This window comes from Elgaria multicarinata, chromosome 5, assembly GCF_023053635.1.
Source record: "Elgaria multicarinata webbii isolate HBS135686 ecotype San Diego chromosome 5, rElgMul1.1.pri, whole genome shotgun sequence".
NCBI lineage: Eukaryota > Metazoa > Chordata > Lepidosauria > Squamata > Anguidae > Elgaria > Elgaria multicarinata.
The window spans coordinates 127,237,194-127,254,028 of NC_086175.1; the positions used below are offsets into that span (position 1 = coordinate 127,237,194).

Sequence of the window (16,835 nt, forward strand, 5' to 3'; positions counted from 1 at the left end):
AACCAAAGGAATGTACAGTACATATGGGGTAAGTCCAGCCAATGGGAATGGTTGGTCTGTTTCTCCTCTTCTGCAACATGGCTGGCCACTAATGGTGTCTGGGAGGGAAGAGGTTGGATTGTAGGGATGGCATCATCAACCAAGCCTAGCATTCTTGGCTACCTGTCAATGCCTTGATGCCCTTGGCAAGGTCTACCGCTGTCGTGATTCCAAGCCCTCCCACTGTGATGTGAGACAATAAAGAGGTCTGCTAAGTAATCCACAAAATTTTATTCGGCCAATACACATCTCTTCGCACCTGAAGGGAATGTAAGCACTAGGAGCTTTCCTCTAGGCTAAAACTTGGCTGACTAAACTAGGCAATTTTCCTTTCAACAAAAGGGAAAGTTTTTCCTGAGCCACTTTTGCTTCACGGAGGATTGTTCTGAAGAAGTCTTTGGTGAGAAGCTGGCTGAGCTCATCACTTCTCCCCTGCTTTCAGCTCCGCCTGCTTGACCCTGTGGCAGACTCTGGGATTGGTCAATTGAAGTCCCTTCCCCCTTCTGAGGAAAGCTGAGTTCCATGGACTCTGCGTTGTTAGCATTTTCTCTGATCAAGTCTGGTGAAGATTCATCCCTGGCTCCTGAAGAGCCTGGGAGAATCTCCTCCCCCGTTTCCTGTGTAGGCTGATAAATTTCTAGTCCTGTTTCTTCTGGTTCAGAATTTGATTCTGATTGATAGCTTGAACCCCTTCTCCCACACTAGGGAGAACAAACCACTGACTGGCCCCCTATATTAACCACTGACTGGGCCCCCCATATTAAAACAAAACTGTTCTGAACAGCATGGGGTGACTGGGACTAGCTGCCATTTTAACTAATCTAATATAATTTGGGGGGCAAAGTGGGAAGCTACCACTCAGAACTGGTGAGCAAGAGGCAATAAAAATTTGGTTATCCTGACCACTAGACATTGCTGCAGGCCTCTCTAGGCCAACAGGATAACAGTGGGCATTGGAGACTTTGCAATGGCCAAGAGGAATACATTAAAAACAATCCGGTTTGGTTTGGGGCACTGGATAATCATATACCCTACCATATGCTTGATGCTAGGGTCTAGCCAGGCCTTGCACCGCTATGGAACCAGGGCTCCTATCCCTCCCTATTTCATGAGGCCTTTTGCATTTCTTTTAGTTTGGCCGCCGAAAAGCTTATGCAACTGCGACAGTGCATACTTTGTGTTGCAGTAATGGGAACTATCAGCGCATCATCGTGCACTAAGCACAGCCTCCGATGCAAGCCATAATTGGGTCACCCAAGAGAAAGTAGCACACTGTTCCCTCTTGTCACCATTTCTTTCTTTCTTTTTTCTTTTTGGCTGGTCTTCCTAATTTTAGATCAAATGATCTTCATGTAATCTTTGGAATTTCATGACTGAATGCATCAGCAGATCGGGTGCAGGAGTTTAACGGCCCGTTCCACGCAAATGTAGGGTTTTTATATATTGCCATGAGCGTGCAAGGTCACCGCCATGTTTTACGGGAAGGCTATTTAATTGTCTAGCGCTTCCATGAGGAGAGAAATCATGTGTTCACTTACTCCAATTGTCCTGCATAGTTTTTGTACATCCTTTGTCGACCTTTCCTTTACTGTCCTGGTTCTCCTTTTCCCTGACGTTTTACAATTGCCACGAGCAACACCCAGCTTTTTATGCAGGTCTCAGTGTGTCAATCATTCCCTCCTCGCAGTCTTCTGATACACCCCACCTTTCAAAACAGTTTTGAATGCTGCCGGCATGTCCATGCATGCTAGAGTCTTTCCCAGTGGCATTCCGGGAAGGCAACAAAAAAAGTGTAGAGAAGGACAAACAAACAAAAATCAAGAGTGTGGAGCGACTCCCATATGAGGAAAGGGTACAACATCTGGGACCATTTAGTTTAGAGAAAAGGAGAGTGACTTGGACTAGGGTACCTGAGTTCAAATCCCCATTCAGTTCTGAATCTCACTGGTGAGTTTGGGCCAGTCACCATTTCTCAGTATACTCTGACAGGGTGTTTTGTGAAGATAAAATGAGGGGGGATCATTCTGGGCTCCACAATTCAAGAAGGACGCAGACAAGCTGGAGCGTGTTCAGAGGAGGGCAACCAGGATGATCAGGGGTCTGGACACAAAGCCCAATGAAGAGAGACTGAAAGAATTGGGCATGTTTAGCCTGGAGAAGAGAAGATTGAGGGGAGACATGATAGCACTCTTCAAATACTTAAAAGGTTGTCACACAGAGGAGGGCCAGGATCTCTTCTCGATCCTCCCAGAGTGCAGGACACGGAATAATGGGCTCAAGTTAAAGGAAGCCAGATTCCAGCTGGACATCAGGAAAAACTTCCTGACTGTTAGAGCAGTGTGACAATGGAATCAGTGACCTAGGGAGGTTGTGGGCTCTCCCACACTAGAGGCATTCAAGAGGCAGCTGGACAGCCATCTGTCAGAGATGCTTTAAGGTGGATTCCTGCATTGAGCAGGGGGTTGGACTCGATGGCCTTGTAGGCCCCTTCCAACTCTGCTATTCTATGATTCGTGATGCTCCAAGATCCTCAGAAGAAAGATGGGAGGCAGATGTTAATAATGATACTTTCTGGTCTCATTGATATTTCCATGTGTTCTTAACTTCTAGTGCGAAATGGATTTGTGTGTGTGTGTGTGTGTGTGTGTGTGGCAAAGAGATCTTCTTTGGTTAAACATATAATTCTTTGAAAATCAACAGTGTCAAAATAGTAAAGATGGAAATCATGGGCGAGAATGAAAGGTACCATTGGGGTGGATAGTTTCCCACCTGCTCCCTCCATAGTTCATCAGAACATACATGGTGATGGTTATTACTCAAGAGCAGCTTGAGAAAAAGCAACTAAAATGATCAAGGGGCTGGAACACCTCCCCTATAAGGGAAAGTTACAACAGCTAGGGTAGTTCAGCTTGGAAAAAAGGAGGCTGTGGGGGAGACATGATAGAGGTGTACAAAATTATGCATGGTATGGAAAAAGTGGATAGGGAGACATTTTTCTCCCTCTCCCATAATACTAGAACCCATTGGGATCATCCCATGAAGCTGATTGGTGGGAGGTTCAGGGCAGATAAAAGGAAGGATTTCTTCACACAGTGCAGAGTTAAACGCTGGGATTCATTACCACAAGATATAGTAATGGCCACCATCCGTTTGGATGGCTTTAAAAGGGGGTTGGATCAATTCCTGGAGGAGAAGGCTATCAATGGTTACTAGCCCTAATGGTTGTGTGCTAACTCCAGTATTCGAGGCAGTAAGCCTGTGTGCACCAGTTGCTGGGGAACATGGGTGGGAGGGTGCTGTTGCAACATGTCCTGCTATGTTGGTCCCTGGTCGACAATTGGTTGGCCACTGTTTGAACAGACTGTGGGACTTGATGGACCCTTGGTCTGATCCAGCAGGACACTTCTTAGGTTCTTATGCACATTACTGGTTATTAAAAGGAGTAGCCCTGGAGCAACTCCTACAATGCTGCTGCTGGCCCTTTCCTGCCTCCTGTTTTGCATATGCTGTCCATGGTCCTGACACGGATTCTGTGGAGCAGGTTCTCTGAGACCTCTCTCAGAAGCCTTGTGTTTGGTTTTATCCATGTTTCATTGCTTCCAACTCTACTATTCTACGATTCTATGCTTGTATGATCCTATGAACTGCAAACTTATCTCGAACAAATTCTTTGCATCGCCTTTTTGTAAGAGTTATGACAGTGTCTTGCTGATGGTCTTGCCGTGGCATGACAACAGCCATCCCCATCCTAATTATCTCGGCGCCATAATGCCTGCTGATTACCTGTGTGTGGTAATTATATAAAATAACATAGTTAACCTTCCTTCACCGAGCTTCTGAATTCATGGAAAGGATTCATGCAGATCAGAGCCGAAATATAAAGTCCCCTCTGAATTGGATGGAAGGAGCCAAAGCAAGACTCTGCTAGGTTGTGAAAAACCTGCAACAACAACAACAAAAAATGATGATGAATTCATCGCTCTTTTGTTTCACTTTAAGGCTGGAATTCAAATGCAAATGTTCTCTGATAGGGTTCTGCTTCCTACCTGAATGCCTTTCTGTGACTGTCTTGGTGCTCAAAATGGGTATATAATTCCTCAAAGAATATCCCAGAATATGTGCTCCTTTCCCCCATGTCTCCTCAGGAGGGGGTTGAAGTTAGGCCATAATTTCATGCTCATTTTCTTTGGAACCCTTCCAAGACTTGTGTGAGTGTGGTTTCTAATGGGTAGAGAAGGTCTGTACAGCATTTGTCTGGCCAAGTGGGCCACAGCCTATAAGCCATTGGTTGGGTCAACAAATAGCGCCTTCTCATTGGTCACACCAGAATATGGAACACCTTCTATGACGGGGTTTGGACGGCATCATCTTTGGTTGCCTTTTGCTGGCTTCTCAAGACTTGAAAGAAAACACACGCACACACGCACACACAAACACACCCCTCCAGGCTTTTAATAAAAGCATATAAATAGCAATGCTTTTATATTTTGGGTTTTGTTTTGTTACAAATATATTCTTATTGATAATTTAAAATTTAGCAGCAAACCACTACTGAGCCTATGAAAGAGCAGAATTAGCTCTTTCTCTGTTCTAGTAGATCACCAGGGTTGGCTTTCTTCTCTGCAGCGTAGTGGAGGCCGGTGGCTCCGAGGTCAGTGGGGCAGTGAATCTGCTCCGGGTTTCAGTCAGAACCAGCCAGAACTCTAAAGGAACCCTTAGATAGCTCTGTGGTGAAATGGTATTTTATTTTGTTTTTTTAGATGTATATTTGAATGTTTGGTTGCAGGCCTGATCTACTTTAACAAATCCTTTTTCTTACAGGTATTGGTAAGTTGGTGCGGGGGGAGTTAGAATGTTTAAGAACATCAGAAGAGCCCTGCTGGATCAGACCAAGGGTCCATCTAGTCCAGCACTTGGTTCACACAGTGGCCAACCAGCTGTTGACCAGGGACCCAAAAGCAGGAAACGGTGCAACAGCACCCTCCCACCCATGATGGAAATTGCCAGGGAATTTGTCACTCAGGAATACCTCCGAATGGACAACTTCTGTTTGGAGGAAGGGCTTCTGGGAGAGAATTGCTAAGCTCTGGAGAGATTAGAATTTAAGAACTGCCATGCTGGATCATACCAAGGGTCCATCTGTTTGATCTCGTCCTTGGGTGAAAAGAACATTGATCTAACACATCAATTCCAGCACTGTGTTCACACAGTGGCCAACCAGCTGTCAAACAGGGGTCCACAAGCAGGACGTCACGCAACAGCACTCTCCTACCCATGTTCCCCAGCAAATAATGAATATAGGCTTACTGCCTCTGATACTGGAGGTTGCGCTTAGCTATCAGGACTAGTAGCCATGGATAGCCGTCTCCTCCAGGAATTTATCCAACCCCCTTTTAAAGCCATCCAAATTGGTGGCCGTCACCACATCTTGTGGTAGTGAATTCCATAGCTTAACTATGTGCTGTGTGAAGAAGTCCTCCCAGACTCCAGCATCTGCTTTTCAAATCCATCCATGGAGCGTGGCCAAAAAGTATTTCCTTGATCGTCTGGTGTGTGTCCATTAAATTAAACCCAACAGCATGTTCAATATTGTGGTCATAATTTGCACTCCAGGACCCTCTGTCTCCTTTTGATATCTCTCTGGAAAGGATCATTCTAACATTCTCATTTTTTCCTTTCTTTTCTTTTTCCTTTACAAAAATACAATTACTCCTTTCTAATACCAAACTCAGGTGTCAGGTGCCACTAGAATTGTGGCCAAGGCAAGGGACACTGAGGCCTAATCTACACCAAACAGGATATTGCACTATGAAAGTGGTATATAAAAGGCAAGAGCCACACTAAGCAGGATATAGCGGTAGGAAAGCGGTATATGGTTTGTGTCAGTGGGCTCTAACAGTTGTCAGTGCACTTCAATACCGCTATAAAGTTGTAGTGTGGCTCCTGCTTTCATACTGCTTTCATAGTGCAAAATCCTGCTTGGTGTAGATTAGGCAAAAGGTTCAAATCTCCCCTCAGCTATGAAGTTCACTGGGTAGAGCAAGACCAGTTTCCATCTCTACCTCACAGGGTTGTTGTGAGGATATATTGGGCAGAGGGACAATTGCCTGCACTAGCTTGAGGTGATATAGAGACGTAATTAAAATAAGAGTAGTGAAACATTGGGGCAACACAATTCAAACAGTCCACATTCCAATTCACTTTCATAAAAGCATTCTTAGTGGATATCAGGCATTTTATTCCTGTAAATTCAAATCCGCGTTGTAAGTCGGCTGCATGGATTCGTTTTATAGATCTTTGTTGTTCCTTGTAAGTTTCTTTCTCTTCTTGTTCTGAGAAAAAAGCTTTATAGATCAGACCTGTATAAAAGTCATCTATAATATGACTTAGCCTCCTTTCTTTCTTGATAACAACATAATTACAAGTTATATATTTATATAACTCCGCCGCCTTTTCCTTGACCTCAAGCGTGAGGATTTATGATTAAGAACTGTATTTTGCTGTTCAGAATGGAACTATTTTTATCAAATGAAAATTGTTTCTCTGTATGCCTCTTCACTATTTTAAGGGCCTTTTCAAAGTCGCCATTAGCCCACCCAGGTCCTCATTGTATGAGTAATTTTCTTGCGTCGCATAGAAATTGCAGTTTCACAACTATGATTCCATTTTTCCTCTTGGTAACACAAACTCAGCTCTGAATGGGTTTCGAAGAAAAGAAAACCCCAAGTGCCCATTACCTTTAAAAATGGTTAGCTTCAAGTTCTGCAAGGAAGATGGCACCTTGTTCCAAGCCCACTCTTTCCCAGCCTTGAAATGAATGAAAAGCATGGGCTTGGTCATGTTGAGAGTACATCCATTGAAATCCGCTTAGGTTACTGTGTACAGTTCTGGTCACCACACCTAAAAGAAGATATTATAGAGCTGGAAAAAGTGCAGAAAGGGGCAACTAAAATGATCAAGGAATTGGAGCATCTCCCCTGTGAGGGACAGTTACAACAGGTGGGATTGTTCAGCCTGGAAAAAACAAGGCTAAGGGGAGACATGATAGAGGTGTACAGAATTCTGCATCGTGTGGAGAATGTGGGTGGGGAGGCATTTTTTTCTCCTTCTCCCATAATACCAGAACCCAGGGTCATTCCATGAAGCTGATTGGTGGGAGATTCAGGACAGATAAGAGGAAGGACGTCTTCACACAGTGCATGGTTAAACTCTGGAATTCATAACCACAAGATGTAGTGATGGTCATCATCAATTTGGATGGCTTTAAAAGGAGGTTGGGTAAATTCCTGGAGGGGAAGGCTATCCAAGGCTACTATTCCTGATGGTTAAGTGCAACCTCTAATATCAGAGAGCCTCGTGTGGCACAGAGCGGTAAAGCAGCAGTTTCTGCAGCTGAAACTCTCCCCAAGGCCTGAGTTCGATCCCAGCGGAAGCTGGTTTCAGGCAGCCGGCTCGGGTCGATTCAGCCTTCCATCCTCCCGAGGTCAGTAAAATGAGTACCCAGTTAGCTGGGGGAAAGGTAACAATGGCCGGGGAAGGCAACGACAAACCACCCTGCTATAAGGCCTGCCAAGAAAACGTCAGTGAAAGCTGGCGTCCCTCCAAGAGTCAGTAATGACTCAGTGCTTGCACGAGAGGTTCCTTTCCTTTCCAATATCAGAGGCAGTAAGCCTATATACACCAGTTGATGGGGAACAGGATGGGAGGGTGCTGTTGCACCCTGTCCTGCTTGTGGGTCCCTGTTTCACAGGTCACTGTGTGAACCAAGTGCTGGACTAGATGGATGCAGCATGGCTCTTCTTATCTTCTTATGTTAGGCTGATATACCAACTATGGCCCTACTTGGCCAAAGATAGTCTTGCAAGAGTTATTCACGTGCTGGTTACCTTATATTTGGTTTGTTGCAATGTGATACATGGGACTGCCTTTGAAAATGGTCCAGAATCTTCAGCTAGACCAAACTAGGACATAAAGGCTGCTAACTTAGGGTTTATTTGTTCATTTATCACATTTCTATACTGCTCACTAGCTAAAATACTCTGGGCAGGTCACACCAGTATGATCATATTATATCAGTACTTTGTCATCTGCACTGGTTTCTGGGCCCAATTCGACTGCTGTTTTGACATTGAAATCACGGTTAAGGTTAGGGGGCAGATTACCTGAAGAAGTGTCTTCTCTCATATCTATCTACCTGGACCTCCTCTGGATGCCCCCTGCCAAATGAGGTGAGAAAGGTGGCTACAAAAGAGAAGGCCTTTTCAGTGGTGGCACGTTGCTCACCAGGTGCCCATGGACTGCATGGTGGGTCGCAGGGTGTAGCAAGCAGGTTTGGGTGGCCAGAGGGGGTCTGGAGAGCAGCTTCAATAAGCTTGCCCATTGGGACTTTGTAGGGAGGCCATAGTTGAAGCTGCCCATCCTGGAAGACTCACGGTTCTGATTCATGGTGTAGCAGAAGGACTCCTGCGGCTTCTACGTGAAGTTCATGTTGATACTAACCTTCAAAAAAATCAATAGGTTCACAGGAGCGTGCTGTACTGGACGCTGCTAATGAGTTGTTTGAAATCTTCCTGCTGTCTCAGAATATGATTGATATTAAAGATAGTGTGTGTGTGTGTGTGTGTGTATTCCAGCATGCATATATTGAGTTAGCTGATTTTTGTTTAAAACACCACCTAACTTTTATTGAATGTCAGGCAGCCCTTATTTCCTCTCGTCCGTCCAATGCTTTATTTATAGAATCGGTCTAATAACTGTAGGCCCCTTGAACATGATGGTTGTTCTGCCATCTTGTGTCCCAAAGCTGTAAGTACACCACAGTAGAGTGAAAGACGAATTTGTGCAAGAGGACACTTCAACTGTTACAGTTTTAAAGGTCCACTGGAAACTTTTAATTTCAGAAGAGTGTTGCAGGATTGCGATAAAGATCCATCCAGCCCAGTATCTTTCCCCCCAATGTTTCCCCCCCACAAAAAAAAAAATATTTGAGATATTTTTTTAAAAAACCTGCACTGCCCTCACAAGGTGGCTTACATTACTACAAAAAACGCGAACATTCAATCACAATTAAACACATACAAATAGCAGTAGCAGCAGCTAATGATTATTAAGCACCAAAATGCAGACTGGAATAAATGTACATTCAGGCCTTTTTAAAGAAGCCGGTGGTGATGGGGCTTTACCACCAGGCTCAAAGAGCTGTAGAAGGTATACTGTTTTTGCCAGTCAGATGCCCCTGGGAACAGGACATTCAGATAAATGCCTTTTCCCGGGATCCAATATTCCACCTGCAGACATGAGTGCTCCATTTATATATTTTATTTACTATGCCAGTGTGGTGTAGTGGCTAAAGTGTTCGACTGGGAGTCGGGAGATCCAGGTTCTAGTCCCCACTCAGCCATGGAAACCCAATGGGTGTCTTTGGGCCAGTCAAAGACTCTCAGCCCAACCCACCTCACAGGGTTGTTGTTGAGAGGATAAAATGGGAGACGAAGAAGAGGAGGAGGTTTATGTATGCCGCCTTGGGTTCCTTGGAGGAAAAAAGGTGGGATATAAATGCAAAAATAAATGAATACATTTATTTCAATTATTTATAGACTGCTGCACTATAACCAAAAAGACATCTCAAAGTGGTTTCCATCATAGAGGTTTAAAATACAAAATGTCCACAGTCAAAACTTTAAAAGACAGGATTCAAAATGTCTCTGTTAAAAACATTTAAAGTAAGCAAATAAAGAAACAAAACCATTCTCGATTAAAACATTTAAAATCAGAGAATTAACTATCAACAAACCGTGCGGCATGATCAGGCAGGCATGATATCAAAGCTAATAGGCACTTCTGATCATTTGTAATCTAACATGGTAGAATATCTTGGATGGGAGGTTTGGTGCTTGGGTATGGAAATTTTATTATCACTTCATCCCAGGGGAGGCTGGTGACTCCGGTTTCGGTTGTGACTTCATTCTGGCTTTCAGTCAGAACGAGTCAGGAGATGTGCTGAACCCTATGGGTGACCATATTACACCAACTTTAAAATCACTTCACTGGCTGCCAATTAGTTTCTGGGTAAAGTATAAAGTGTTGGTCATTACCTTTAAAGCCCTACGTGGTTTGGGTCCAGGTTACCTGCAGGATCGCCTTCTCCCGTACAATCCACCCCACACATTCAGGTCCTCTGGGAAGAACTTACTTCAGTCACCCAAACAAATTAGGCTGACAACTATTACCCAGAGGACCTTCTCATTTGCTGCTCCCGGACTGTGGAATGGCCTGCTGGGAGAGATCCGCCAGTTTAATAATCTTGCTGAATTTTAAAAAAGCTGTAAAGATGGATCTCTTCCAGCAGGCCTACCCAGTCGAATTTTAAAATGTCTTAAAAGATTTTAGGGTTTTAATAATGTATTGGTTTTATGTTTTTAATCAGTTTTATGTATTTTATATTTTTGTATTCAATGTTGTTCCCTGCCTCGATCCAAAGGGAGAGGTGGGTAAGAAATTGTTGTTCTTGTTATTTATTTATTACTATTATTAATTATTATTATTATTCCTAAAATAGGGTCAGCACCTTGGATAGCTCCTTTAGAGTAGAATGGATTCTCAGCCTCACCAAAAATCAGAGCCATCAGCGTTCGGTATCTCAAATTCACACTGACTATTTGGGTCTGGGGGATGATAGCATGTTCCCCAAACTAATTTTAAGACCCGGTTTTTATCACCAACGGCAGTTTTGTGGCGGAGTCTGCCCCGTTTGAGGTTTCTAGTCTGCTTGGCATTATGCCTTCCTTGATGTACAGAGCAACACCTCCTCCTTTCTTGTCCTTCTCGTAAAGTTTATATCCAGAGATGAGCAAATCTCACTGGTTCTCTTCTTTAGAGTTCTGGCTGGTTCTGGCTGAAACCCAGCATGGATTCACAGCCCTACCAAAACTGGCGCCACCAGCCTTCACTGCTGAATGCCCAACTTTAGAGGAAATGGTCCATCAACAGCTCCTGTAGTAAGGATAAAACTGGCTAAGCAATTATGAAGTAGTTGCGATGCTCCAGATCAAAGTCTTACCCCAACCCACCAGATTTTTTTTTCCTCCCTATGCCTCCGGCACTTCCTGGAAGCATTTTCCATGTGGTTCACCAAACTCCTGTTTTCTAGTCTTCTCAGATGCAGTTTAGTATATTCAGCAATAAATCCTCTGGTAGGCCATATTGATTTTTGTTTTCTAACTGAGAAACTTCCAGAACTTTCCTTCTTGCTTTGTTTCCTTTAAAAACACACACAGCTGAACTTCCAAAAGGATCAAAGGAACAGTCACACAGCCCTGCAATATTCCCGTTTCTATTTCACATTTTTTTAAACCAACCAACCAGAGTCTCTCTTCCTTCCCCCTCCCCCGGTTTTGTTGCTTTTTAAGGATTGACCACATTTCCATTATCAGCACACAGTGGCACATTCTCTGCCGCTCCGTTAGAGATAATTACAGGGGATTTAAAATATCTGTTGTGGGTTGGCAACACATGGTGCCCTGCTGGTAGCAGGCACTGGTTTGTAATTATCATTTGTCATCCACCTGTCCTTTTGTGACGCAGGGTGTGTGTGTGTGTGTGTTTGTGTGGGTGTCTATGTGTCTGTGTGTGAAGAGGAGGGCCCCTCTGTTCAACACCAGCTAATTGGAGAAAAAGGTGGGTTGTTCTTAAGGCAGGTCTTGCTATGATTTGTGGATTGCCAAGCTGAATTAGGGATGAGTGAGGATTTCCTTGGGGCGGGGGGTTATAAGAATGTCCCCAAATCCGCCAAGTTCTACATAAATGGGATGGGAAGTACTTAGGGTGACCATATGACCGGATTTGCCCGGGTTTCTGATGACAAATCCGGGAGGGGAGGGGAAATCCGGATTTTCTCCAAAGAGCAGCTCTGATGGGAATTAACAAAAATGCTTATAACTCCGTCATATTTTAAGATAAAGACACAAAACTTGGCATGATGGTACCTCTTAGGAAGGACTTTAGTCATACCAAATTTGAAACAGATCCGTTCATCCATTGATTTTTTAGGGATTTTTTAAAAATTGAGGTTTTAAAATTATTATTTTTAAAATTGTCATTCTTAAAGATAAAGAGATGAAAGTTGGCATCATGATAGCTTTTAGGTAGAGCATAAGCCATACCAAATTTGAAACAGATCTGTTCATCCATTGATATTTAGGAATTTTTTAAAATGTGAGGATTTTAAAAAATATTTTTTAAAATGTTATTTTTAAAGATAAAGAGATGAAACTTGGCACCGTGATTGCTCTTAACCAGGACTTTAGCTATGACAAGTTTGAAACAGATCTGTCCATCCATTGAGTTTTAGGATTTTTTTTAAAAAAGTTTGAGGTTTTAATTTTTTTAAAAAAAATAATTTTAACGTGCGACTGTGTTGTCCTCCTTTTTGGTTTCCAAAATATGGTCACCCTAGAAGTACTCAATGCTTAAAATATGGGAGAAAGCAAAACTTGCAGAGGCCTTCCTGCTGTGCTTTTGCCTGCTTTGCTGTTCTGTAGGGACGTTGTGGTTGCCCAACCAGGTCTGAGAGTCCCCCCTGACTCAGTTGGCTGCTCACAATGATTTGTGGACCCACAGGTTGAGTGCCCAAGCAGCCCAACAAGCGTCCGGCAGTTATTCAACCCCATCCGGATCCTCCGTTGTGCATGACAACGGCAGCTCCGGAAATTATGCATTACCCCCACTGCATAAATGGCATCTGTAAAGGCCCATTGACGCAGCCAGAGAAAAGGCATAATTTTGGGATCCTCCATTGTTACACACAATGGAGGCCTTCGACCGGGATGGGCAGCTGCCAGGCACTTGTCAGATGCGCCCCGAGCCACCAAAAGAGCTCGCACAATGCACAAGCGAGGGCGAAGGACGGTCGAGCTGGGTGTCCCATGAGTCAGACCCTGGTGAGTTTGCCCAGCCCTACTTCTAGGTCTGAATCCCTGTGTATTCAACTGAGTTTGTGGCACTGAATTAGGGTTGCCACCTCTTTTTTCCCCGACAGGGCATCATCTTTAGCAGTCAGAGTGTGGAGCATGAAAGCGTTAGCTGCTGGACGCGGGGGAGTCCTTCCATCCCTCTGTGTCCTGGTGATGGTAACCATGCTGGCCTCCATTGCAGGGCTGTAGTTGGAATCTCTCAGATAATTTAGGTGAAGCCCTTGAAACACTGAGGAAAAGCACTAGATCAGCCTTCCTCAACCTGGGGCGCTCCAGATGTGTTGGACTACAACTCCCAGAATGCCCCAGGCTGGGGCATTCTGGGAGGTGCAGTCCAACACATCTGGAGCGCCCCAGGTTGAGGAAGGCTGCACTAGATCAATGGTTTTTTTAGGGCTGTTGCGGGTTCCTGACTCAGTCTGGGAGTCCAATGGATTCCTCTGCATCTGCTCCTCCAGACCCCACTGGGCATCAGTTCAGGGACCTGCATTGCAGCACCCACAAGGCCCAGGAAGCACCTCCAGAAATTACGTATTTCCTCCTGTTGCGTGAATGATGGCCATTTACACAAGAGTAAAGTAACAAATGCTCCATTTGTGCCTGTACTCTTGCGTAAATGGGGACTTTATGACCACCATTTATACACCGGGAGAAATACATAATTTCCGGAGTGAAGGCAGACCGTTGCTGAGTGCTTGTCTGGCCTCAAAAGAAGCTCACACGGCCTGACAAACGGTAGCAGACAGCGGTGGTGGATTGGTGAGTGTCCACGTATCGGACTGTGTGTGATGATCAGGATGATCAGGGGTCTGGCAACAAAGCCCTATGAAGAGAGACTGAAAGAACTGGGCGTGTTTAGCCTGGAGAAGAGGAAATTGAGGGGAGACATGATAGCACTCTTCAAATACTTAAAAGGTTGTCACACAGAGGAGGGCCAGGATCTCTTCTCGATCCTCCCAGAGTGCAGGACACGAAATAACGGGATCAAGTTGAAGGAAGCCAGATTCCAGCTGGACATCAGGAAAAACTTCCTGACTGTTAGAGCAGTATGACAATGGAACCAGTTACCTAGGGAGGTTGTGGGCTCTCCCACCCTAGAGGCCTTCAAGAGGCAGCTGGACAACCACCTGTCAGGGATGCTTTAGGGTGGATTCCTGCATTGAGCAGGGGGTTGGACTCGATGGCCTTGTAGGCCCCTTCCAACTCTGCTATTCTATGATTCTATGATTCTGTGACTTGGTCCATCCTTATCCTGGTTGTTCCCTCCATATATGTTGGACTACAACTCCCATCAGCCATTGGCCATTATGGGAGTTGTAGTCCAACACACCTCAGGTAGACACCAGGATGGGGGAGGTTGCGTTAACAGCGTTGTGACTCACATCAACATCTTAATGCAAACGGCCATTATTTCAGTGGGGAGTCTGAAAGCTCTTTGGCAGAATAACTTGTAATGCTTGTATATCTCAATATGTATTGTGCTTTTTATACTGTATTTTGTATTTGAGTTTTTAGATCATTGGTTGTTTTATTATGTTCTTCATGGTGTTAATTTTTGTGAACCGCTCAGAGAGCTTCGGCTATTGGGCGGTATAAAAATGTAATAAATAAATAAAGCCATTCTCAGGTTTTCTTCCAACAGTCAAAATGCAAGATTTGCTTTGCATCTCTCCTTAATATTCTTTTTTTCTCTCCTTCTGCCTCCTAGAAGTATCGCTACCAAGATGAGGATGCCCCACACGATCATACTTTACCTCGTTTAACTCACGAAGTGAGAGGGCCAGAGCTAGTTCACATTTCTGAAAAGAATTTATCGCAGATAGAAAATGTCCACGGATACGTCCTGCAGTCGCACATCTCCCCTTTGAAGGTTAGTAATGCTTCTCCGTTGCGATTTCTAGTCGTTGCTGTTGCTTTTGAAGAAAGACGGACTTAAAAAAAGAAAGCGATCGAACTGGGTTCTTCAAAGCTGCAGGTGTTTCTTGTCAGGCGCTGTTACTTGATGTGACTTTGTGCAAATGTTAACCTTTTCGGAAGTGGTGTAATGATCGGCACGTGGGTTTTGTACTCCGAAAGGTTAATGCTGACGTGCAACAGGGTTTGGTGCTGTTCCGCGTAAAAGCTGAGTTTGGGCGAGGAAGGAAACGGTCCTGGGTGTAAGCTTTTCAAAGAGTGAATAAGCATTCCAGAAAGTAGGTTGTGCAGTTTTCATGATGCTGCACCTTCTTTCAAGTTCAAGCTGGTGTTTGCAATTGATACTGGTCGGGCAAGACCTTTGCCTGCTTGTGAGACGGTAGATGGCCCATAATTAGCTGCGCTCTAGAATTTCTAAGCATGTTGCTCTTTCACGAGAGGAAGAAAAACGTGGTTGCCAAAGTCGGGGTTCCTGCCTGTGTGGCTTTGTCATCTTGGTACATAAAGGACATGAGTTTTGCAACAGAGAGAGACGTTGTCTATCACACGCTGCCATGTGGTTGTGCAGCAATACTCTATGAAATATATTATTGCTCAGTGGCCTACAAAATGATACTTGCTGTGCCTCTAAACAGCAGGAGGGTTCTCTTGTTGGTTGGTTAGACTGCAGGATCATTCTTTTATTTCTATTATTTACTGGCTCCAGGTTCTCCAGCGAGCTCCACGCCCCTACACCTGTGGGTCTTCCATTGGCAGGCAGAAGGTGCTCTGGTGCTGGGTGGCTCCCCTTTTAACTTTCCACAGTGCCATGGAGCAATGCTATATTGGGAGCAAGGTGGGGAAACTACACGTTGTCTGCCTGGCACTGGTTCTAAGTAAAGAGAGCCCAGGGCAAGTGTTGGATGTAGGGTCCTGCAGGGTCCAGCAGCCTTGGCAATGGCCTGCAGATACTGCATGGAGATGCTAGGTCTTTTATACCCAAAAGTCAGGGCTGGCATCAAGGGTAGGTGATTGGTCACCCGCCAAGGCCCTACATCTCAGCAGAGGCCCATTGACAAGAGCCTGCAGGAGTTGCTCCTCATCTTCACCCTTGCAACCAGCTTGTTCACCTGCCTCTTGCTGTGGCCCAGACAATGGTGGTGGTGAGGAGGGACTGTAGAACTTGCGGGGGGCTCACCCCTGGAGTTCGCTGAGCCCCGGAAAGTGTGCTTTGCCTCCCCCTCTGCACCACTCAGGGCAATAAAGGCCCTCTTAGTCGAAGGTTTAAGAAGGCCTTTAATGCCATGATTGGTGTGTGGGGAGCGATTTCCCCAAGGCTGGAGAAATCACATCTTTTCCCCCTCTACTCTAATGGTGGCTACCATTGATGCGGGCCTTAAAGGCCCTATTAGGCCTTTAAGGCCTCTGTCGTCATGGGGCGGGGGAGAGAAACACAGTTTCCACAAGGCATGCTGGGTGACTTGGCGGATGGTCTGTGGGTGCCTGACAAACAGCACACAGTGTCCCCTTATCCTGGGATTATTTATTTATTTATTTATTGCATTTATATCCTGCCTTTTTTCCTCCAAGGAACCCAAGGTGGCGTTCATAATCCTCCTCTCCATTTTATCCTCACAACAACAACCCTGTGAGGTAATAATAATAATAATAATAATAATAATAATAATAATAATAATAATAATATATTTATTTATTTATTTCTTACCCGCCTCTCCCTTTGGATCGAGGCGGGGAACAACATTAGAACAGGAATCAACACATCTTAAAAATTCTTGATTTAATATTGATCTGGATAGGCCTGCTGGAAAAGGCTAGTCTTTAAAGCTGCCTTAAAATCACACAGAGAGTTAATTTTACGAATCTCCTCCACAATCCACAATCTGAGGGCAACAGAAGAAAAGGTCCTCTGGG

The 16,835-nt window shown here is 44.7% G+C and overlaps 1 protein-coding gene across 5 annotated transcripts in view; it reads left to right on the forward strand.

Moving 5' to 3' along the window:
- DLG2 (discs large MAGUK scaffold protein 2) overlaps nt 1-16,835 on the forward strand; it is a 1,258,440-nt gene that overhangs the window by 600,134 nt on the left and 641,471 nt on the right. For all 5 annotated transcript variants that reach the window (XM_063127200.1, XM_063127202.1, XM_063127201.1 and 2 more), the window contains one exon: nt 14,719-14,880. In XM_063127200.1, the coding sequence (XP_062983270.1) occupies nt 14,719-14,880 (162 nt within the window). The remainder of the gene's footprint in view (nt 1-14,718; nt 14,881-16,835) is intronic.